The 24,059-nt window shown below is 38.3% G+C and overlaps 1 protein-coding gene and 1 non-coding gene across 2 annotated transcripts; both read right to left on the minus strand.

The window, feature by feature from the left end:
- Nucleotides 1-1,200: 1,200 nt before the first annotated feature.
- On the minus strand, nucleotides 1,201-23,623 carry LOC123630035 (putative ankyrin repeat domain-containing protein 20A5; the record flags this gene model as incomplete). Its single annotated transcript, XM_045539354.1, has 7 exons — nucleotides 1,201-1,431; nucleotides 3,969-4,103; nucleotides 5,440-5,546; nucleotides 9,457-9,630; nucleotides 9,793-9,907; nucleotides 13,374-13,504; nucleotides 23,504-23,623. Coding segments are annotated over 7 exons (819 nt in total), but the record flags the coding sequence as incomplete, so codon positions are not given.
- Nucleotides 2,580-2,686, minus strand: LOC123630036. Its single transcript, XR_006732565.1, has one exon. It is a non-coding gene; the product is annotated as a U6 spliceosomal RNA (small nuclear RNA).
- Nucleotides 23,624-24,059: the final 436 nt, after the last annotated feature.

The following is a 24,059-nucleotide window of genomic DNA, read 5'->3' on the forward strand; positions in this document are numbered from 1 at the left end:
TCTCGTACGCTTCAGATTAGCAGGTGCTTAAGTTGTCACACCTAGGGAGAATAGTACCATTTTTGCTATTGTGAAATGTTTGTGTACTTTTATTACAATTTGTTGAGCCCAAAGCAAGTCTGTTGGAATACTGACTATGGTAATCTTTTGCCTAATGGTAACAGGGTATCCTATTCTAATAAAATTACTGTTATCATGATAGCTATCTGGCAGATAGAAGAATATATATCTTGTTTTAACAAAGTAAATATATCTCATGCAGTTTCAATTTATTTGGGATGAGGTCGATAATAATGAGACCACGTTAGAATAAAAATATGTAAGATAATTTGTGCTTCTCAACAAGTAATATCTGACTTTTGTACTCAGTATCTTTAAAAATGAATCTTCTTCTGACACTACTGCACACTGGCTACTTTTTACAGTTCTTATTGCTATTTGTTCATACCAGAAAGCTATTTTTGAATTGCCAGTATTAAAGATAATTACTTCCTTAGTGACAGGAAACACTATGTAATACCCTTGATCACTGAACAACAAGGATTTGAACTATAGGGGTCAACTCATATGCATATTCAACTCATATGCATATTTTCTTCTGCCTCTGCCACACAGAAGCAACAACACCAACTTCTATTCCTCCTCCTCAGCCTACTTTGTGTGAAGACGATGAGAATGAACACCTTTCTGATGATCCACCTCCACTTTATGAAAGTAAATAGTTTTTCTTCCTTATGATTTTCTTAATAATGGTTTATTTTCTCTAGTTTTCTTTATTGTAAGAATACAGTATATGATACATATACAAAACGTTTTAACTGACTGCTTAAGTTAACAGTAGGGCTTCTGCTCAACAGTAGGCTGTTAGTAAAGTTTTGGGGGACCCAGAAGTTATACGCAAATTTTTCACCACACAGGGAATTGGTGCCCGTAACCCCTGCAATGTTCAGATCAACTCTAATTAATATTCATTTCCTAGACAGAAACATTTATTATAAAATATAAATAACTCATTTTAATAAGAAATCCAATTGATTATAATGTCACCACAGAGGAAACATATAACATACTAACTTTAAAACCTATTTTATTATTTATACAAAAATATCATAGAGCATTTTAAGGACCATAATTAAATGAAGACTTTTTTTAGACAATACTGTTTGTGATTATAAACTCCCTACAATTAACTTCTTACATAATTCTAAATTCTAGATTACTAAGAAACAAATTTTTAAAATATGCACACAATTTACACATTGACTTTTTAACTGCCCCTTTTGTGCTCAAAACTTCCTTACTCTTTATTTTTTTATCCATGGTAGAACGACCAAGAGCAATTCACTATCAGAAGTCTTACCTGGATTGTTGTTTTCAGAAAGATCGTCAGGTATCTATTCTTCTTTATATTCTGAAATTTGGTGGTGAATGCTATGTATAAAAATGTAATAAGTAATATTACTATTTTAATGCTGATATGAAAACATTTACCAAATATATGAAATTCTCAGAGTATTTCAACAAAATCAGGGCTAATATCAGAACTTTAATTAGCCCACACACTTCAAATGTGTAAGCGCTGCAAACTTATTACGCTTTGATTTCAAGAATACAAAACTAAGGTGAAGTCCTCATGAAGTGTGAGCAGCATAGTTCAGTCAACGAACTAGAGTACGCTTGACATAACAAAAAGTGTCCTGAACTTAAAAGAAGTCTTAGGTGCTATGACCAACAGCTATTTGTTCATGGAAAAGTTGCTTGTCTTAGGCTCAATGTCTTCAAAACATGACGATTTTTCTTCCTTGTGTCACTCTTAATAGACATTTTTATAAATATTTAATATTAATACTATAACATTTTTACAATGCTTGAAGAAATAGTCAAGTAATGGATTACTTTGTTCTTTAATTTAATTGCTGAAATTATTTTAGAATCCCAAATACAACCCATTCTGCATTTTTCCCTAGGCTGCAATATTGAATGAAATGTTGAAGTTTCAAGAAAATGTTATTAAGTCCTAATTTTGATTATTAGTTTTCCTATTCTTTGTGGCTTGTAATTCAGGGTATCTCAGTTATTTCATAATTTGTGACAAATTTATTAATATATTATCTCATTAAATTAGATAACATAACTCTCCCCCCATTACTGAGCTAATCAATCACACCAAAGGCAGAATAATCAATAAATGTCAAGACCTGCCTTGGACTGCTACTATTCCTTCTCTACCTACTCAAACTCTGAACCAGCAGATCTTCGTTAGCAAGATGCTTAATTTCCATGTTCCCTCCAAGTGATGGGGAAGGCAAAACCTTACTTTTATTTTTACTAAGTTCAATGAAGGAGATGCTGGTTCATATTTTCTCATGTCTGAGATCAGTACCGACAACATATTTGCATATGACATTATACATGTTGCTCAACACTCAACTCCACTGTCATTTCATACATCACTTTACACAATTTTCTTGTTAGTGAAACTCACAATCTTAATATTGAGTCACACCTGTTTTGCTTTGACATACACTGTTTCCTCTGAGCTAGTCAGCAAACAGTCAAATGATGTTCACAGGACTGCACAGAATATGGAATGCTTCATAAATTTTCATGTCATCCTTGGGCACGGACCATGGTAATCTTCTCTATATTCTTTCAATTTTCATGTATGTGCTGATGAAGCAAGCTCAAAGCCCTATATGGACACTGATGAGTCAGGGATGAGGTTTGGCCCTGTTAAATCCAATCAACCTCCTGTATGTATGTATGTATGTATTGTATCAACAGAAGAGCCAAACAATTAACCTACTTTTAGCTCAGAGAATTCTGATGAATGGTTTCCCTAAGAGATAGAATTTGAAAGAATTTAAGAAACCTCAGGTACAGGTCCAAGTAGCTTGGGAGATTTTCATTGTTATGGAAAACAGATCACTTGAGAGACCAGCTACAAGTTGGTGACCATTACTCTGCAGAAGGATGAAATGTGACTTTCCAATACTTAAAAAAAGGCACTAAACAGAGGCAAAAGGAGCCTTGGCATACAAATTTGTAGCAAAGAAAAAAGGAAGTTCTAATATCTTCCTACAATGATATTTGAAACTCTCTGACAGTTTAGAACAATCTCAACTATTTGCTAGAGGGAAGACAATCAGGGGCATCAAAGGATAACTTACCATAAAGACCTAGGCTAAGTCTAGGCTGAGATGAGAGCTCCACATAAGGTTTGGAGTGTGGAGGGAGGGCCCTTTTGCTCACTATGTTTGTGGCTGTAGCTAGGAGGCCCAGCTGCCAGAGCAGGGTACTGGTGATTTAGGAACAATGGTTGAGCATATGTGCACGAACTCAAAAAATGTGTATGTAGCCTTGAAGTCTAAATATGGATCACCATATGAAGACTGAGGGATCTGAATCTGCAAAGGTCAATCATTTCCAGACAGCAAGACCAGTGTCAAATGGAATAACAGAATAAATGAAACAACAGAATGATTGAAGTGTCCTTTCATTCCCCTCTCTCAGACTTGTAAAAACAACTGTCTTCTTTGCATTTAGAGAATCATTCCATTTCCTGAAAAGTTCAAGGAGGAGGCTATAGGAAATAGCCCCCAGAAGACACTACAACATTTTCTGTTAAGTAGACATTTCAAGACCCAAATAACTAATTAGAAGGATCAAACATGTGGCATATTATCTCATGCACGAGTTATTCTTCAAATGAAATGGATGATGCTGATACCATCCCTGATGATAAAGGTTTCTTGAAAGTCTTGAGATGATGAATTCTGTACCCATTACTACTTCTAACTAGTTTAGCCTTTTGTTTGATTTCTGGCTGATGAATTCGACTAATTCACTGCCATTCCAACACTACCTGAAACACACTATGAAATCTCACCTGATGTATAAGATATAAAATTTGAAATTATTTTACACCTTGATTTAGTGTTCACTGGTCTTTTAATGTAAATACTTACGTATTAAAACCACTAGTAGTGCCATAATCCTTCACAGTCCTTCCAGAGATATCTTCAGAAAAAACATCCATACCTTCCTCAAGAAGGTGTAGTATACTTGGTGAGTTATGATGTTCAGCAAGCATGAGGGCCGTTCTAAAATAACAAAGAGATAACCTCACCCTTGGGAACTTTAATAGTTATTTAAAATGCTAATTTGATATAGATTGCCAGCTGAATATTTTGCCTATCAGTATAGAATTAACCTTTTATATGTACTAACTGACACAAGCATCCTGGGTGCTCAAGCGTGCCTCTTTGTAAATTACCACCTAGGTTAAAAGGAAGGGACAAAAACGTAGCTTCTTGTGTCATTAAGGTATGACATAGTAGAAGTTGGTCATTCTCTGCTGAGATCACTTATCTAAAGTAAGCAAAGCATTGCATGAAGTATGCTCCATGTCTTCCCTATTTTGACATAATGGACTGTGATTCAGAGTCAACTAGGGGTCAGTTAAGTAAGAGCTATCTGCAGGCTTAAACAATAACATTAGTAGTAATGGTGAAAATAGTAACCATAGTAGTTTAAGTTAATGATGTTGATGAGCACGTGCTGGGGACTGAATTCAATGTTCTATACATAATCTTACTTGTACACAACCACCCTGGAAGGGCATAGTGTTATTCTCCTTCTCATATTAGAATACACATTTGGTGGGAAGTGGTCTTCCCAAGGTCACACGCCTAGCAAGTGGGAAAGCGAGAATTTAAACCCGGTTTTATGTGAATGAAAAGCTGTCTCTTCCCTTTATCATCCACTTATGACTTATCTTCATTAAAGAAAAATTTTATCCACTTAAAGTGGTCTTTCTCTCATTTTCATAACAATTAAAAAGAAAAAATCAAAATACATTAGAAATGAAAAAGGAAAACAACTGATGAACCCACAGTATCTAGTTATAGCAATTAATAATCCTTTACAGATCACCTAACATCAATATTTTTCAAAGAAAGCACTTAAGGCAAAAGAGTCGTCCCAAAGAAAAAATGATTTTCAACTTCTATTTATGTTTCATATACCATTTTTGAAGGAAATTCTATAAGAAGAAGTTAAAAAAATACTATAAAAGGATTAAGAAGTTCCATATTGAGTCATAAAGTGATCTAAAAGTTAAAGTCCACACTTCAGTAAAACTAATATGAAACCTCTTTAGGTGATATAAGATGACATGATCAAAAACATCAGATTACAAATAACAAATATCAGTCAGTATCATAAGAGATGATGAATCCTACTGCATATTGTTCTTTAGGTTCCCCAGTCCAAATAATTGCTTTTCTACCTAACTGATGATTTGTGTTGATATTTGTCACTCTATCCTCTCAACAATTATGTTAATCTTCTCATTCATTTAATAATTCTGACTTGAGTGACTCTTACTACCCTAAAATAACATTCACATTTTTTTAAAAAAAGCACTAAATACTATACCTGTTCATTTTATCTACTGCATTTATATCTGCATTCTTCTGTATCAAAAATTCTACCATTTCCTCTTTAGTTCCACTTACAGCAAGTAGAAGTGGAGTGAGGTGATCCTGTAATACAGAAAAATCAATTTATCATTCAAAAAATTTCATATTTCTCAACTGAACTGAACATTTGATGTAAGAGCCTATGAACTTAAATGTATCATACAGAAAGTAAATGAAAGGTAGTTTCATCCACTCACCCATCTGTTCTGCTCCTTCCCTTAGAAACTCCCCTCCTCTGCCTCTCCAGGCTAACTCCTGCCATCTCCAAAACTCATTTCAAACGTTTCTGGGTTCTAAGAATCTTTGTTTCTATCACAACATTTACCATGATATGCTGTACTTAATTTATTGTTTTCCATCTAAACCAAGAGCTTCTTGGGGGCAGGGGCTGTATCTTTTATCTCCATATTCCGAAACCCTAAGATGTAGTAGTAAATGCTTCAAGCATTTTTATTGAATTAATATCAATTATTGTACCTACAGCAACGTTTTTTACATGATATTCCAAAGAGTATTTAGATACCATAAGTTAAACACTGTATCCCAAAAGGAAGATTCCATGACCATCCAGGCTAGAGAAGTACTGCAAAACTGTGCATCATATGTCCAGTATTAAAGAAATCTCTCAAGCTTTGCCTGATCTCTATTTGACAAGTATTATTATTATTTAGTTTTTTTGGTAAACAACATGTGAAGAATTAAATCTTTAGAGATACAGTTTTAAGAACTTTCCAGTGAATGTGGAGGTTTCCTCCAGGTGATACAAACTCCTGTGATTCTCTTCTAACAGTAGCGTAGGACCCCAGGGTACCAATGTCAGGTACTCCTTCTCCAAAGGGTCACTAAGGAAATGGGCTCTGAATAAAAGAGAGAGGTTTCAAATGAATTTCAACTCATTATTTCATGGTCCATGTTGTTTCTCCTGTGACAAGGTGACAGATTTTTATCTTAGTTATTAGAAGGCTCACTATGATTTTTTTCCTCAATTATCCTGATGATCCTGAGATGCTAATGCCTATCTGCTTTATTTTAATCCACTTGTATTCTGATTTCTATTTTAATTGGTACTCCAGTTGGTTTTTACTTCATGCAAAATATAAATCAGAAATAAAAATATAATGGCTTATCAATTAGAGTTCTAATACTGATCTATATGGATTATTGCTAGCACAATGGAAGCCACTAAATCATTTGCATTTTATAGAGTTTATGCTGAGGAGAAAGATATAATGCTGTCTTCATTACACACAGCCTAGCCAACTATAACCATGGGTAAAGTTCCCTGGTGGTCTAGTGGTTAGGATTCAGTGTTCTCACCATGGGTAACCTAAAAAGCTTATAGGTATTCCAATACGAAGATGATTTTTTATGGTATATATAATAAAAAATTGATTTTTTAAAAAAATTTCTATATTCTAAAATCCAACCATATTACTAATGGATAAATGTATATTATAATATAGATGACATACATTCTAAACAAGTATAAACTGTCTTGAAAACCTTGAAATTATTTCAAAAAATACTAAAAAACAAGCTTTGTCCTCTCAAGTGCTTAGGTAGGCAAGTAGATGTCCTGAGCCTGTGAAATACCTAGATAGGCACAGTAGCAAACTGGAGAACATACACCTTGTATAAAGGGGGAAGATTCTGCACAGCACAGCAAACATATGAGCTCAAGGGACAATAGGCTTGACTCTTTAGGGAAGCCTGAAACCCAGGTTCCTGCATGTCTCCCAAATTTTACATGCAGACTCAATTTATCGAGGCAAAGTAAACCTACTTATGGGCTGCATTTTGACTATAGTCTCATGTTCTAAAATTCACTAATGATGTTTCCAAATAGTCATGTATAAAGCAAGTACTTGCATGTGAAATCTTTGTTTTCTTTAGTGTCATAGGTTTTGCCAAAATATCAAGCCCCAATATGGAATAAAAATTGCTATTAAGATTTATAATACCCACAACAAGAATTTTTCAAACATCTATTCGTTTACTATCTACTTGTGTTTATTTTTCCCAGATTGTTACCCAAATTGTTAACTAGTTCATAGGACTGCTAAAACTAAATTATTAAAAGAATTCCTCTCTATGTTCTTGGAAACTTCATGCTTTTAAGTGTTTAAAACTGCCATCCTCATTACGTCAAAGCTGTATGAACTTAACAGACATACTGAGATAGTCCATAATACAGCTGTACCTGAATAAAAGATTCAAGATTTGCTACTGTGCTAATTGAGAACGCCTTGCTTGTAGTAAACATTTGTTGAACTAATCCCCTGAATGATAACAAAGAAATGTGAAATCCCAAAAGGGCCCGTTACTACTTATTGAAAGACTGTCCATAAGCAGATTTCTAAAGACCCTCTGACTGGCAGTGAATGATTGCTAAATAGCAGGAAACGGGTGTTATTCCATAAGCTGATAGATGTTGCCAATAATATTCTTTGGAACTGCTCAACCACAGAGCTAGAGAGAGGCAGATAAAGTCAGGCTAATATTATTAGAAAGGAGAGATTTGAAGGAAGTAGCATCTATCAAACTCCAATTCTTCTGGAGATTTCTTATGTTTTTGAAACATGGGAATTTCTATATTATATTTATTTATTCAGTGGTTGTTAAGTAGGAATGCATCAGAATCTCAAGAAAAGTATTTTTATTGGCTAGAGAGAGGGTCTGACTATGTTGCACAGGTGGACTCAGACTCCTGGGCTCAAGTGATCCTCCTGCCTCAACCCTCCAGGGTAGCTGGGACAACAAGCACACGCTTCTGCACCCAGCTTTGAGGAAATCTGTTTCAATATACATATCCAGGCCTTCTTAGATTTACTAAATTAAAATCTGCAGGGCTGAGCCTAGACTTCTAGATTGTTAAAAAATGTTCCCCAGTCACTGTGACACAGCTCTAGCTGAGCACTAGCAGAGCAGGCAGTCACTTCAGTGTCCTGTCTCTCTCACATGGCCAAGGCCCTTTATCACTTGGAGATCTGGCCCCAAACAGGAAATAGTGAGAGATGGAGTCATTTGCTGAAAACTCCATTTAGTCTTGCTGCACAGGGTTAGAACAGGGACTAAGAAACTCAAAATGCAACTTGATTTTGCTATTTATAAGTTTTGTACCTTCCACCTTCCCAACAAGAAATTCTAGTAGAGTCTTGTCGAAGTGGCTGTTTCTGCAAGAGGAGGATAAGTGGCTGTTTGGGCAAGAGCAGGATATTCTTCCCTCTTCTCAAGTCTTTCCCACATCCTCACCACCTATTCACTGCCAATCTGCTTTCCTCAGAGTCCTCCTAACACTGATTTCTGGGCAAGTTTACAACTCCCTAACACTCTTTCCCAAACTAAGAATTACTTTCCGTAAAACTGAAGAGCACTTTGTCTAAACATATAAACCAAGAACAAACAGACAAGTAAACACACAAAAAACTCTTCATTGTATTTCCCCAAATTACCTAATTTCCAAATGGCCAGCATATTTCTGACTGTTCTCTTTTTCCCTTTCCATTTCTTTCTCTTACGACTTGCCAATTAGAGATTAGTCACTTTGATATAAATTGCATTTCTAAGGAACTTGTCAGCAGCAGCAAGAATTCCATTTATTATATAATGCTTTAGTTTTCAATTATAAGATAAAGCGTATTTCCAGGGCAAATTTGGCTCCCCTGGCTTGTTTTATACTAAATAGAAAAAACAAACAAACAAAAAAAACACAACACTTGTTTGGAAAAAAAGTTAACAAGTTTTCCTTTAACAAATGCAGGGTTTTCACAAATATTAACCATGAATGTATAAAAGAAAACTGCATCTTCTAATGCTTCTTTAAATGTATAAACATTTTAAGTAAAATTTTAAAACAATTAAGGTATTTCAAAATATTTTCATTCACGGAATGTTTGAGCTTCCAAATATGGAAAATTGATAGTTACATATGTCAACGTTTGATATTTTTCAAATACAGTTCATTGATCTCTACCTTGTTTATGGCTTCTTTATTTGCGCCATGTGAAAGGAGCTTTGCTGCGATCGATGGGGTGTCGCCATAGACAGCATAGTGAAGAGCTGTGTTGCCATACACGTCACTGTGATTCGGATTGGCACCATGTTCTAACAGGATGGTGGCACACTCCTCTTCCAGGCATTGTACTGCCTATCAGTATCAGATCAAGAAATAGATCATAAATTCTAACAGTTCAAAAGAAACATTCCAAAGATCCCACCGACTAGTTACATTTAAATGAAACAAATTTATTTTTATTGTGTATATTGAAATGAAATCCATCTCATGCTGCAAAAGGTGGCTGCTATATACCTTAATCAGAGCTGTCCTTTTTTCACTGTCGGGGACATTGAGCTTGCATTTTCTGTCCACCAGGACAGTAACTACTTCTGGATGGCCATTGGCACAGGCCAAATGGAGAGCAGTCCTATGAAAGTGAGAGAGATTTTTAGGAAATTGTAGTGCACTATCTTAAAATATACAAAGATTCATGTAATTATAAATATTAAACAGCATGTTTTCTTCTACCTTTAAAGCAAATATTTAATTTTCTTGTGAAAAAAGTACAATATTTATTAGCTGCTATTCCTCACTAGATTAATAAAAGAGCAGCCTATTAGAAAGAGATTGGCTTTTGGCGTCAGTTCAACTTGGATTTGCATCCTACTTTAAGCTCTATCAATTATTAGCTATTGACCAGGCGCAGTGGCTCATGCTTGTAATCCTAGCACTCTGGGAGGCCAAGGCAGGTGGATCATTTGAGCTCAGGAGTTTGAGACCAGCTTGAGCAAGAGCGAGACCCTGTCTCTACTAAAAATAGAAAGAAATTACCTGGACAACTAAAAATATATAGAAAAAATTAGCCAGGCATGGTGGCACATGCCTGTAATCCCAGCTACTTAGGAGGCTGAGGCAGGATTGCTTGAGCCCAGGAGTTTGAGGTTGCTGTGAGCTAGGCTGATGCCATGGCACTGTAGCCTGGGCAACAGAGTGAGACTCTGTCTCAAAAAAAAAAAAAAACTTATTATCTATCACTTAGCCCTTCTGTGCCTCAATTTCATCTTCAATAAAATAGGGGAAAAAAAACAGTAGCTATCTCATAGGACATCACTGTGATGCTCAAATGAGAATCTGTACTAAGTATGTGGAACAGTTCCTAATGCAAATAACAGCTCAATGACTGTTACATAATGTAATTATTACTACTGCTTAACAAAGATAACATTTTAATTAAGCAAAATAATGCAATTATACCTACTTTGTGGTTTATTTAAAGACTAGAGATAACATTGTATTTCAGTGATGCTAGGGTGCTCATTTTCTCACATTTTAACATCACTGATACTGGAACAGCACCTTTTATTCATGATTTATTTCAACTACAATGGGCAGCACAGAAAAATTATCTCATTGATAAGCAAAATAACGGGACATCACAAAATCAATGCTGCATTACATTAAGGGAAATAGGGCATATACAATAGGTCTATGGAAGTTCTAGTTATATCACTGGCATTTATGTAAGTTTCAGTTCTTAAAAGTACTATGGAAAAAGAAGGTTGAAATAACAAAATTTTTAAAACCAAATAATTCTTACTTTGATTTTCAAATACTTCAGACCAAAAGAAACTCAGGATTCGAATGAATAGGTATGCCTCATTTGTTCAATATATAGATTTATACACTGTGTGAGAATCAGATATTTTGAACGTTTACTGTTAATAATTAATACTGTTACAAATTTTAAAAGGGCAGTTAAAGTCATCTTTTACAATTGTCTACCTTCAGAAATGCTTTTGTTTGAAAGGAGTGAGCAATGACTTTAACTGAAATTAAGTCCTAATCCTCCAATTTTAAATTTCTCAAATTTCTCAGGCTGGTCAGGTAAATAGTTTTAAGGATGGATGTGTCCTGAAAGTTAGTAGAATACGTCTGTTACATAACAGGTCTTCATAGTATGTTTGATGAATAAATGCATTGAGAAAACAGAGTACAAGAGTTAAATATTTTGAAAGAAGACCCCTATAAAGTTATACCTTTGTAATAGTAACATTTATATTTCCTATTTTTCGTTTTCATAATGATACACCTAAATTATAATGAATAATCTAAAATTTTTGCATGTAAGCAATAAATTATATAACAAAACAGACGCACATTAAAAAACTGTGTATGTAATAAAATCTTCAAGCACAGATGAAAAGATTCCCTTTACTCCTGAAGGGATAAAAGTTGGTGGAATATTCCAATCCACAAAATAATTTTAAAATTAATTCATAGAAATTAAGAAATTACTTCTATCTGTGCAAGATTCATATTACGGCTCTTCCCAGGGATTATATCCTTAATGACAAACTTTTACTAGAACTTTCAAATCGTACACCCTAATTGCCCAGAAATAACAAATTTTATCATATTGTGTACATATTTTAAGCTAACACAACACCACAGTGTGTTTGTGTATATGTATAATAATCAAATTGACTTTTATTCTTACTTGATATACCTAAATACTCTTTACATGTCAGCACACATATGTATCTATGCCACCTTCTATGGTGACATATTATTCCATCTATGGACACAATCTAATTGATTTGTAAATCCATCATATGCATTCCTCTTAAAACCTTATTATTTTAAGTGCTGAGAAAAACAAATTGTATGATCTCTATTTCTTGAGGATATTTTAGTATAATGGAACTGATGGGTAAAGGGCATACACAATTTTTAAATGTGTAGTTCCAGTTGCCTCCTTAGTGCAGTAGGGAGCGTGTCAGTCTCATTTGTATGTAGTTACCACCAAGTTGTCTATTTGAAAAGAAATCAACAACATAAACTGTAAGCACCAGTATAAGTATTTTCCATGTTTAATATTAGTATTTAATGTCTTCATTCTGACAAACTTTGTGGATAGCTTAACATTATCTAATTTCTCTTTTAACTTAAAATCCTTCTCTTAGCAGGGACACTTAATATTTTTTCTTATGTTTGTAGGTCACTTGTAGATCTGCAAAAAAAGGACTTTGCCCAATTTTAAATTAGACGTCAGTTTTTATCATGTTTGATTTGTCACCATCATCAAGTTTTAAATTCTTTCATACATTTGGGTGTTTCTAGATTTTCTATTCTGTTCCATTCATTTATCTATCTCTTCAACTGCTAATAAATGATTAATCTGTGGAAATTCATAGCACATTTGGATACCTAGAAGAGCAAGTCTTACTCCATTACAAAATTTTTCTTCATGTCATCACAATAGTAAAAGCGAGACAGCATGTGTTAACTAAAAAATTTGGAAACCTTATAACTTTTATTTAGCTCATGTAAAACTGATAAAATAGAAAGAGCTCATATTCTCAGAAAAATGAGTCTTCCTATTGAAGACTATGGTACCATATACCCACTTCAAATTTTCCTTCTAAGTTCCCTGAGTAAAGAACACATTTTCATAGGTGTACAGTGACATGAAATGGATATTGAACTTCTTGCTAAGATGTTGTAGCACAGAATTATTTATAGTATACTTATTATTCCTCTCACTATGTACCTTTCTATAAGGTATATAAGATAATGATTTAAAATGTGTACATTAACAATCAAACACCCAGTATACTTGTGCTAGTTAAGTAGCTAAAACTGGCAAGAAGCTGTCCTAGAAGGGGAATCATGAGTGGACGGGGAAGCAGCTGAAGTCCTGTTTTTGTGCTGCTGCCCATGAAGCTGGCCTTGGCGCCGGACCCCTCCCAGGTGCCATATCCCAGGTGCTGCGGAGCCCGCAGGCAGGACAGCCGGGCGCCCTCGCCGGCAGGACCCTGGGCTACTGCCAGTCTGGGAAGGGCGTCTCCCCCCCACCTGCCTGGCCCCCAACCCGGGATGGCCGCGCCCATTACCTCTTCTTTCTATCTCTGGCATCCAAGACCTTTTTCTTCAGCGAAAGGATCTGCTCCACTTTCGCGACGTCACCGGCGCTGGCAGCTTGGTGGATTTGGCCGAGATCCTTCTTCCGGATGTGGTACCGTGGCTGCAGGAAGGCGCTGTCACCAGCCTCGCCTTCCAGGCCCTCTCTGGTCTGGCCATGGTGGCTGGAGGGGCCGGAGGGCGGCCCGCCCTTGTCTGCCCCGAAGCAGAAGATCTTCCTCATGGTGGTGGCTGCTGGCTTCGGGGGAACCTCAGCCCACTCTCACCCCCCACCCCACCCCAGCCCACCCCTGCCTATTCCCCGCCTCGGGAGTCCAGTGCAGTGAAGACAACCCGATATGACCACGACCTCCAGCAAGGGAAATCCCGGTCTCCAACTTCTGACAGCTGTAAATGGCCAGGCAGCGCCAAGCACAGCCAAGCGACCACAGGCACCACCAGAACCATTAAAGCAACTGCTCACGTGCGCATGAGAATGAGCCGTTACTGTGCATGCGCACAACTGCCAGCGGGAAACCGCCCACCCCTCCCCCTCCCCCCCTTGGTGACACACTCCAGAACGCGCCACTCGGGGCTGTTCTGTCCCTGCTGCCGCGTGGCCTGCATGTGTGGCTGCAACTCGGGCCCCTACGTGGGCTGGCGGAGCTCACCCTGGGGCTGCCTCGGGCTCGCTGAGGGTGGCACCCCTGGGCCTATGGGTTTACAGCCAGCTGAACTCTGTGCTGACCATGGCTATAAAATTACAGATTCTAAATAAAGCTATTTTTCCAAATCTTTCTATCAGAAAATGTGTTTCTGTTTTGAATACCTAAAGCTGGTGCAGACAATTGCTTTTCAGTATGAGTGGTGGGAAAAGAGGCTGTCAGTGGAGAGGTAGAATAAAATATGATCCTCCAAGATTTGGAACAATAGACAGCTTTCCCATTGTTGGGTGTTGGCATTTGGGCCTGGGTCTGGTTAAAGTCCCTGACCTGGTGTTTGTCATATAGGAAGTGTCACAGGGAACTGACAGGGGTAGACTCCTGTGGCCTTTTGGTCTCTCTCTGCTGACCATGGCTATAAAATTGTAGACTCTAAATAAGATACGCACATCTCATTGATACCTTGAAGCTGAAAAAAAAATCAATCAAGACCCAAAGATTGCCTGGCCACAAAATATCTCAAACCAGGCTTGGGCTCTTATTTCTGGGACTTTCTTCTTCCCCTTTTACAATTCCTCCTCTTAATCGTTCCCTTAGCTAAACTCTTCTTTTTACAAAAGCTTTAACTATTCTGGCAGACTGCTTATCAAAAACAGAAACCCTCTTGAAAATCAGCAGTTTTTAAGAAATATTCTTGCCATTCATACTTGTTTTAAAAGTAAAACGTAAAATTCCTATAAAGACACCCTCCCTATACTAAAGGAAATGGTGACATTATTATCTTCAAGGACAAAGAATGAGTCCAAGAAACTACTGTCTGACCTTGTTAGAACTCATAAGAGTTTTAAACTCATAAGTTTCAGCCTTCTCACATATTTCAGTCACATTTTCACAGTTAACTGTTGTTTGTACAATCTAGTATATTGATAACTGAATCAAACTGCTTTACTCAAAATTGGGTTCACAGAGTTTATAAGATGGCCTACTTAAAAAAAATCTTAACCTTATGCCATTTTGTCAGAAAAAATGATTTACATCCAACTGGTTTTTATAAACTGGCGAGTTTATATGTTTTACTATCTCATGACTAAAATTCTAAAATGAAATCTTTAAGACCTTTTTTATCTGTATATATATATATATATACACAATATATATATATTTAGATATATTGATGCATATATACATACATGCATTATGTCATATGTAATGCCTACATAATAAAATCTGGTATAGCTAGCAAGAAATCCCTTCAAAAGAACTATTTTGGCCGGGTGCGGTGGCTCACGCCTGAAATCCTAGCACTCTGGGAGGCCGAGACGGGTGAATTGTTTGAGCTCAGGAGTTCTAGACCAGCCTGAGCAAGAGCTAGACCCCATCTCTACTAAAAATGGAAAGAAATTATATGGACAGCTAAAAATATATATATAGAAAAATTAGCCGGGCATGGTGGGGCATGCCTGTAGTCCCAGCTACTCGGGAGGCTGAGGCAGGAGGATCGCTTAAACCCAGGAGTTTGAGGTTGCTGTGAGCTAGGCTGTCGCCACGGCACTCACTCTAGCCCGAGCAACAAAGCGAGACTCTGTCTCAAAAAAAAAAAAAAGGATCATAAATAAGCTGAATATTATGCAAGAAAAAATGGATAACCAACACAAAGAAACCACAAAAAAGATCCAGGACTTGGAAGACAAATTCACTAAAGAAATCAAAATATTGAAGAAAAATCAAACTGAACTCCTAGAAATGAAGAATTTATGCAGGGAGCTACAAAACACAGTGGAAAGTCTCAAGAGCAGGGTAGATCAAACAGAAGAAAGAATCTCAGAATCGAAGATAACACTTTTCAATTAAATAAATCAGTCACAGAGATGGAGCAAAGAAATGAGAAAAGTCCAGAATCTACAAGAAATGTGGGATTATGTGAAGAAGCCTAACGTGAGAGTTATCGACATTCCTGAGGGTGAAGAAGACAATAAGCAAGGGTTGGATAAGCTATTTGAAGACATAATTGAGGAATACTTCCCAGGCCTTGCCAAAACTCTAGATATACAGGTTCAGGAAGCTCAAAGAACCCCTGGGAGAGTCATACCAAATAGGAAGACACCACGTCAACATCATGCAGTTATCAAACTGACCAAAATTTCCACTAAAGAGGCCCTTCTTCAAGCTGTAAGGAGAAAGAAACAAGTAACATACAAAGGAAAATCCATCTGAATTATGCCAGATTTCTCAACTGAAACCTTACAAGCAAGAAGAGACTGGGGCCCCATTCTCACTCTTCTGAAACAGAATAATGCCCAGCCTAGAATCTTATACCTGGCTAAGCTCAGCTTTATATATGAAGGTGAAATTAAGACATTCTCAGATAAATACAAACTCAGAGAATTCACCAAGACAAGAACAGCTCTCCAAGAAGTACTCAAAACAGAGCTACACACACGGACCAGAACAAGAAAGACCCACGAATATACAACTACTCAAGAGAAGATAAAAACCCAGTTATCACAATGGCTCAAGTGAGAAAACAGAATAATGAAATTCAACCCAACATGAGGAACAAAAATCAATCTCACTTATCAATTCTTTCATTAAAAGTGAATGAATTGAATTCCCGACTCAAGAGACATAGACTGGCCCAATGGTTAAAAAAAATAAAAGCTAAGTATCTGCTGTCTTCAGGAAACTCATCTAACCTGCAAGGATGCATTTAGACTGAAAATAAAAGGGTGGAAATTGATATTTCAAGCAAATGGAAGCCAAAAGAAAGCTGGCATGGTGGTTTCAATCTCCGATAACTTAGTTTTTAAATCAATAAAAGTAATGAAAGACAAAGATGGTTACTATATACTGGTGAAGGTTACAATTCAACAAGAAGACATAACTATACTTAATATATATGCATCCAACTTAGGTGAACCCAGATTCATAAAGCAAACCCTACTTGATTTGAACAAAATGATAGACAACAGCACTTTGATAGTTGGAGAGTTTAACACGCTGCTCACACTACAGGACAGATCCTCCAAACAGAAAATAAACAAAGAAATAATGGACTTAAATAGAATGCTAGAACAAATGGGCCTGACTGACACCTACAGGACATTCTACCCAAAATCCACTGAATATACATTCTTCTCATCAGCTCATGGGACATTCTCTAAGATTGATCATATCCTAGGACATAAAGTATGTCTTAAAAAATTTTAAAAAATAGAAATTATACCATGCATCTTCTCAGATCACAGCGGAATAAAGGTAGAAATTAACCCTAACAGAAATTCTCATTCCTACTCAAAGTCATGGAAATTAAAAAACCTTCTCCTGAATGAATATTTTATAAATGAAGAAATCAAGACAGAAATCGAAAGATTCTTTGAATTAAACGACAAAGGAGACACAACTTATCAAAATCTGTGGGAAACAGCTAAAGCAGTCCTGAGAGGAAAATTCATTTCCATAAATGCCTATATCAAAAAGACAGAAAACTCACAAATAGACAACCTAATGAATAGACTCAAAAAGCTGGAGAAAGAAGAACAGACCGACCTCAAACCCATCAGAAGATGAGAAATTATTAATATCAAATGAGAACTAAATGAAAAGGACAATAAAAAAATCATAAGGGAAATTAATAAAACAAAAAGTTGGTTCTTTGAAAAGATAAACAAAATAGATACACCTCTGGCTAAACTAACCAAGAGCAGAAAAGAAAAATCTCTAATAACCTCCATCAGGAACATGAAAGGAGAAATCACAACTGATGCCACAGAGGTACATATCATCTATGAATTCTACAAAAATCTTTATGCACACAAACTGGAAAATGTGGAGGAAATGGACAAATTTTTAGAAACACACAGCCTTCCCAGGCTCAACCAGGAAGAAATAGAATTCCTGAATAGACCAATAGCAAGAACTGAAATCGAAACAGCAATAAAAAACCTTCCCAAAAAGAAAAGCCCTGGTCCAGATGGGTTCACACCCGAATTTTACCACACTTACAAAGAAGAACTGGTGCCCATCCTACATAAACTATTCTCCAATATCGAGAAGGATGGAATTCTCCCCAACACGTTTTACCAAGCCAAGATAACATTGCTACCAAAACCAGGAAAGGATGCAACAAAAAAAGAAAACTACAGACCAATATCTCTTATGAATATAGATGCAAAAATTCTCAATGAAATCCTAGCAAATCGAATCCAAGTGCTTATCAAAAAAATAATCCATCACAACCAAGTGGGCTTCATCCCAGAGATGTAGGGATAGTTTAACATACGCAAATATATAAATGTAATTCACCACATAAATGGAAGCAAAAATAAGGACCATATGATCCTCTCAATAGATGCAGAAAAAGCATTCGACAAAATTCAACATCCTTTTATGATAATAACGCTTAACAAAATAGGCATTGACGGGACCTACCTAAAAATGATACAAGCCATATATGACAAACCCACAGCCAACATCATACTGAATGGGGAAAAACTGAAAGCATTCCCACTTAGAACTGGAACCAGACAAGGCTGCCCACTGTCCCCATTACTTTTCAACATAGTATTGGAAGTCCTTTGGAGAGCTATCAGGCAAGAGAGCAGAATCAAGGAAGTCCAAACAGGGAAAGAAAAGACCAAACTCTCACTCTTTGCTGAGGATATGATGTTATATCTGGAAAACCCCAAGGATTCAACCAAGAGACTCCTGGAATTGGTCAATGAATTCAGTAAAGTCTCAGGTTACAAAATCAATACACACAAATTGGAGGCATTCATATATGCCAATAACAGTTAATCGGAGAACCAAATTAAGGACTCAATACCCTTCAAAATAGCAACAAACAAAACAAAATACCTAGGAATATATTTAACTAAAGAGGTAAAGGACCTCCATAGGGAGAACTACGAAACACTGAGGAAGGAAATTGCAGAGCATGTAAATAGGTGGAAAACCATACCATGCTCGTGGATCGGAAGAATCAACATTGTTAAAATGTCTATACTACCCAAAGTGATCTACAGATTCAATGCAATCCCTATTAAATTACCAACATCATTTTTCACAGATATAGAAAAAATAATTTGATGCTTTGTATGGAACCAGAGAAGACCTCATTTAGCAAAAGCAATTTTAAGCAATAAAAACAATATGGGAGGTATTAATTTGCCAGACTTCAAACAATACTACAAGGCTGTGGTTCTTAAAACTGCTTGGTATTGGCACAAGTGTAGGGACACAGACCAGTGGAACAGAACAGAAAATCCAAATATAAAACCATCCTCATATAGCCATCTAATCTTTGACAAAGCAGACAAAAACATACTCTGGGGACAAGAATCCTTATTCAATAAATGGTGCTGGGAAAATTGGATAGCCACATGTAGAAGACTGAAACAGGACCCACAGCTTTCACCTCTCACAAAAATCAAATCATGGTGCATAACAACAGACTTAAACCTTGGGCGTGAAACAATTAGAATTCTAGAAGAGAATGTAGGAAAGACTCTTACAGACATTGGCCTAGGCAAAGAATTTATGAGGAAGACCCCTAAGGCAATCACAGCAACAACAAAAATAAATGAATGGGACCTGATTATAATATATTAAAAAGCTTCTGCACAGCCAAAGAAACAGTCACGAGAATAAACAGACAACCTACAAAATAGGAAAAAATTTTCACATACTACACGTCAGATAAAGGACTGATAACAAGAATTTACTTAGAACTCAGGGAAATCAGTAAGAAAAAATCAAACAACCCTATCAAAAAATGTGCAAACGACATGAATAGCAATTTTTCAAAAGAAGATATAAGAATGGCTAACAAACATATGAAAAAATGCTCAACATCTCTAATCATCAAGGAAATGCAAATCAAAACCACAATGAGACATCACTTAGTTCCAGTGAGAATGGCCTTTATCAAAAAGTCCCAAAACAACACATGTTGGCGTGGATGCGGAGACACAAGAATGCTCATACACTGCTGGTGGGACTGCAAACTAGTGCAACCCTTGTGGAAAGCAATATGGAGATACCTTAAACAGATTCAAGTAGACCTATCGTTCAATCCAGAAATCCCATTGTTGGGCATCTACCCAAAGAACGAAAGTCATTCTATAAAAAAGACACCTGTACCCGAAGGTTTACAGCCACACAATTCACAATTGCCAAGATGTGGAAACAACCCAACTGCCCATCAGTTCATGAATGGATTAGAAAAATGTGGTATATGTACACCATGGAGTATTACTCAGCTATAAGAAATAATGGTGATATAGAATCTCTTTTGTTCTCCTGGAGAGAGTTGGAACCCATTCTATTAAGTGAGGTATCCCAAGAATGGAAAAATAAGCACCACATGTACTCACATCAAATTGGTTTCCCTGATCATCACCTAAGTGCACATTTGGGAATAACACCAATTGGGTATCGGACAGAGGTGGGGGGTGGAAGGAGGGATGGGTGTATACCTACATGGTGAGTGCGATGTGCACTGTCTGGGGAATGGACACGCTTCAAGCTCAGACTCTGGGGGATGGGGGGGGCAAGGGCAATATATGTAACCTGAACTTCTGTACCCCCATAATAAGCTGAAATAAAAAAATAAATAATAAATAAAAAAAATAAAAAAGAAGCCTTGAACGATACCAGAATCTTACATTAAAGCCACCGATAATCTGAAAAGACAAAATCTGATCAAAAAAAATCTAAAGCACCTGTGTGGATACACTGCAGGTCTGCTATACACTGCCATTGATTGATTGATTGAGACGGGGTTTCAGCATGTTCCCCTGGCTAGACTGGATCCTCCCACCTCAGCCTCTACAGTAGCTAGGACTATAGGCATCTGCCACTGACTTCACTTACACACTGCTTTTTGACTACAGGTGTATAAGTGACTGTCTTTTTCAAATTAATGAAATGCTTTAAAACTGGATTGTTCACCTACAAGAAGGGTATTCTTATGTAGACTCTAGGGAAGTTTCTGACCCGTAACCAAAAGAGAATCACAAATACTAGGAAAGATTCTGCTAATTAGCTCTACTATGTCAACATGATCAGCCACTTATAAATTTGGGGCAGCAATTGGGTCTCCCTATATTACTAAATCAACATCAAAGGCCCATTCCAAGTCACAATACCATGAAAGAGTGTTAAGAGGAAAGAGGCAGAAGTAGAGCAGTGTCAGTAAGAATACCAACCAGAGTCAGACAGACCCATGTCAAGTCCTGACTCACAATGGGTTTACATTCATCTTTAAGGCTTAAGTTTCCTCATTTATAAAATGCTGATATCTACCTGACAAGTTTGGTGTGAGGATTAAATGAGACAACACATACAAAGCACAGTGCCCACAACATTATTAGCATTCAACACTATTTTTTTTCTGCAGCTACAAATCTCTAAATCTTTCAGTTTCTGTAGTTTCCATAAAACTAGAAACCAAAAGATGAGTCTTTGGTCCCAAACAAATATTAGTTTTCATTTTCAGTAATTTTACATTAAAGTAAATGAGGGTAACTACTGGTCTAAAACATGGCAGTTAGCTTCATCAGACACTGCTTTAGGATGCTGTGGTGTTTATTTACTATACACAATCCTATAAAAGAAAAAATTTTGTCTCCAAAAAGCTGAGTGCAAATAAAATATTTTATTTCATTTTAGCAAGTCATTTCTTCATTTGTTTGGTCCTAATACATCTGTCTCCTCATAATCAAAATTTGCCTCATAAAACTATATACCACCACCAGAGAATCACCAGTAAAATCCTTTTTGGATACAGAGAGACACTAACTCTGTTTTGTTACATTGCCACATGTTTGTAGCAAATAATTGTGAAAAGAAAATGACTATGTCTAATGATTCCTCCCCTGCTACTATTTTACATTTAAAACTGCATCAGCTATTTAACTGAACTTTGGGTTATGGAGAACAGCATCATATAATACAAACCTAGCATAGAGAGCATGAAAGAAAACCTTATCCTTCTAGTAAATGAAGACTGAAAGTTGTAATACTATGATTTCACATCAGGTAATCTGCACCTGTAATGAACGAGAATTTTCTTTACTGTTTTTGAAACACATAAAATTTCAAACAAAAAAATGTTATGGGATCAAATAAAAACTCAGTCGTTTCAGCCAATACAAAATGTCTAAAAGATGCAAATGCAATATATATCAGAAATTGATTTCGTAAGTTTTGGACTTAAGGAATCAGAAAGCCGATGACTTACACAGATGACTGCCTTCTGTCGACCCTGTATCCGCTTCAAACTATACCCTCTTTCCTTCTCTTCTAGTTCAAACTTTTCCAATTTTTCTTCAGCCTTCTTAAATAACTGTCTTAACAGCAATTACAAAAAAAAAAAGAAACACCAACTCCACCTTCAAAACCTTTTGGTCAATGGCCAAGTGAGTTCGCACAGCCTATAAAACTGCTTTGCAGTGGTAAATTATAGTGTACTGTGAAAAATACAAAGTGCCATCATTACACATCACCTTATTTTTCACGTATTCATATTCACTCTCTTCCTCTCAAAGTTAAAATCCCAGACACAAGTAGGCAAGATTTCAGGACTAGCAGTAAGGGGACAGCCACCTGGAAAACGGGGACTCTAATTCAAGCAGATCATTTAAACAAGGACAATTTAACACACCACCACAAATCCAAAAAGGTCAAGCAAGGCCACCATTCACAATGTTGTCATGGGCACTAACAATTAAAGAAAATAAGGTCACAGGTGTTGGTTAGCAGATTCTTTGTGGAGAGTGGAGAAGGAAAAGAGTTAAGGGAAAAATAAGTTTCCAAGAAAATAAAGTTGGTGTTGAAAAATAAAGAGAGAGGAGATTCGGGTTACCGGAGAAAATTGCTTCAAGAAATTAGTACTACCCCTGAGCCCTCAGCAAAACTGTCATTAAATCTCTCTGTCTGGTGCCGAGTGCTGCTTTAACCATGCGATCCCCTCCCGCCCTCCCACCCTCCCAAGTTCTGTGTCAAAATGAATTTCAGGTGAGTCTGGGGGCCGAGTGGACAGTTTCCCGCTTGGGGTAACTGTAACCGCGGCATGCGAAACTCCCCCGGCCACAGCGCGCCAGCCCACAGAGGCGCTCCTGGGCAGGTGCCACCCACGGCGGCCCCCCGTCCCAGACAGGGACACGTCCCCTCCACGTGACCAGGGCAGGTCCACGAGCCCAGTCGCGAGGCCACCCTGCTCTGACCGCGGCCTTCAATCGGAGTCTGGGCATCGGGGCGGGACGGCCGGGGGAGGGGCGGGGTCGCGACCCTCCTGCATCCCGGGCCCACAGCCTCCAGCGCCACCGCACGACGACCGCCACCCGCGAGGCCAAGGCTGCCTGTGACCAAGCCCGGCGTGCCGCCGGCCCCGCGGGCACGACCGACCCGGGGGTGCGTGCACAGCAGCAGCACCCGGCCGGGCTCCAGGCCCTCTCGCTCACCTCACGGTGCGCCGCCTCCTCCCGGTGCCCGAGCGCCGCGGGGTCCGCGCAGGGGAGCGTCCAGGGGGTCCCGCCCACTGTCACAGCGCCGCCGTGTGCTCCCCTCCGAGCGCTGCCGCCTCAGCCGCCCGAGGGGCCGCCACGACGCGCTCATCTCTGCGCCTGCTGTCTTCGTCTCTGCAGCGCCGCCAAGGCCGCCACGGACGCCGCTGACGCCTACTCTTCCCTGTCGGGGCAGCGGGGTCCGCGCTGGGGAAACTCCACGCGAGTCCTTCCCACCGCCGCCGCTTCAGCCGCTGCCTCAGTCACTTGACCCAGCGGCCGCCTCCGTGCGCCTGCGCCTCCGTGACACCGCCTGCGCACCCCTCCGTGTGCCTGCGCCCTGGGGCCGCCCGCGCCTCCTCCGTGCGCCTGCGCCTGCGCCTGGGGCCGCCTGCGCCTCCTCCGTGTGCCTGCGCCCTGGGGCCGCCGGCGCCTCCTCCGTGCACCTGCGCCCTGGGGCCACCCGCGCCTCCTCCGTGCACCTGTGCCCTGGTTCCGCCCGCGCCTCCTCCGT

The sequence above is a fragment of the Lemur catta genome, unplaced genomic scaffold (assembly GCF_020740605.2).
Source record: "Lemur catta isolate mLemCat1 unplaced genomic scaffold, mLemCat1.pri scaffold_70_ctg1, whole genome shotgun sequence".
Lineage (NCBI taxonomy): Eukaryota > Metazoa > Chordata > Mammalia > Primates > Lemuridae > Lemur > Lemur catta.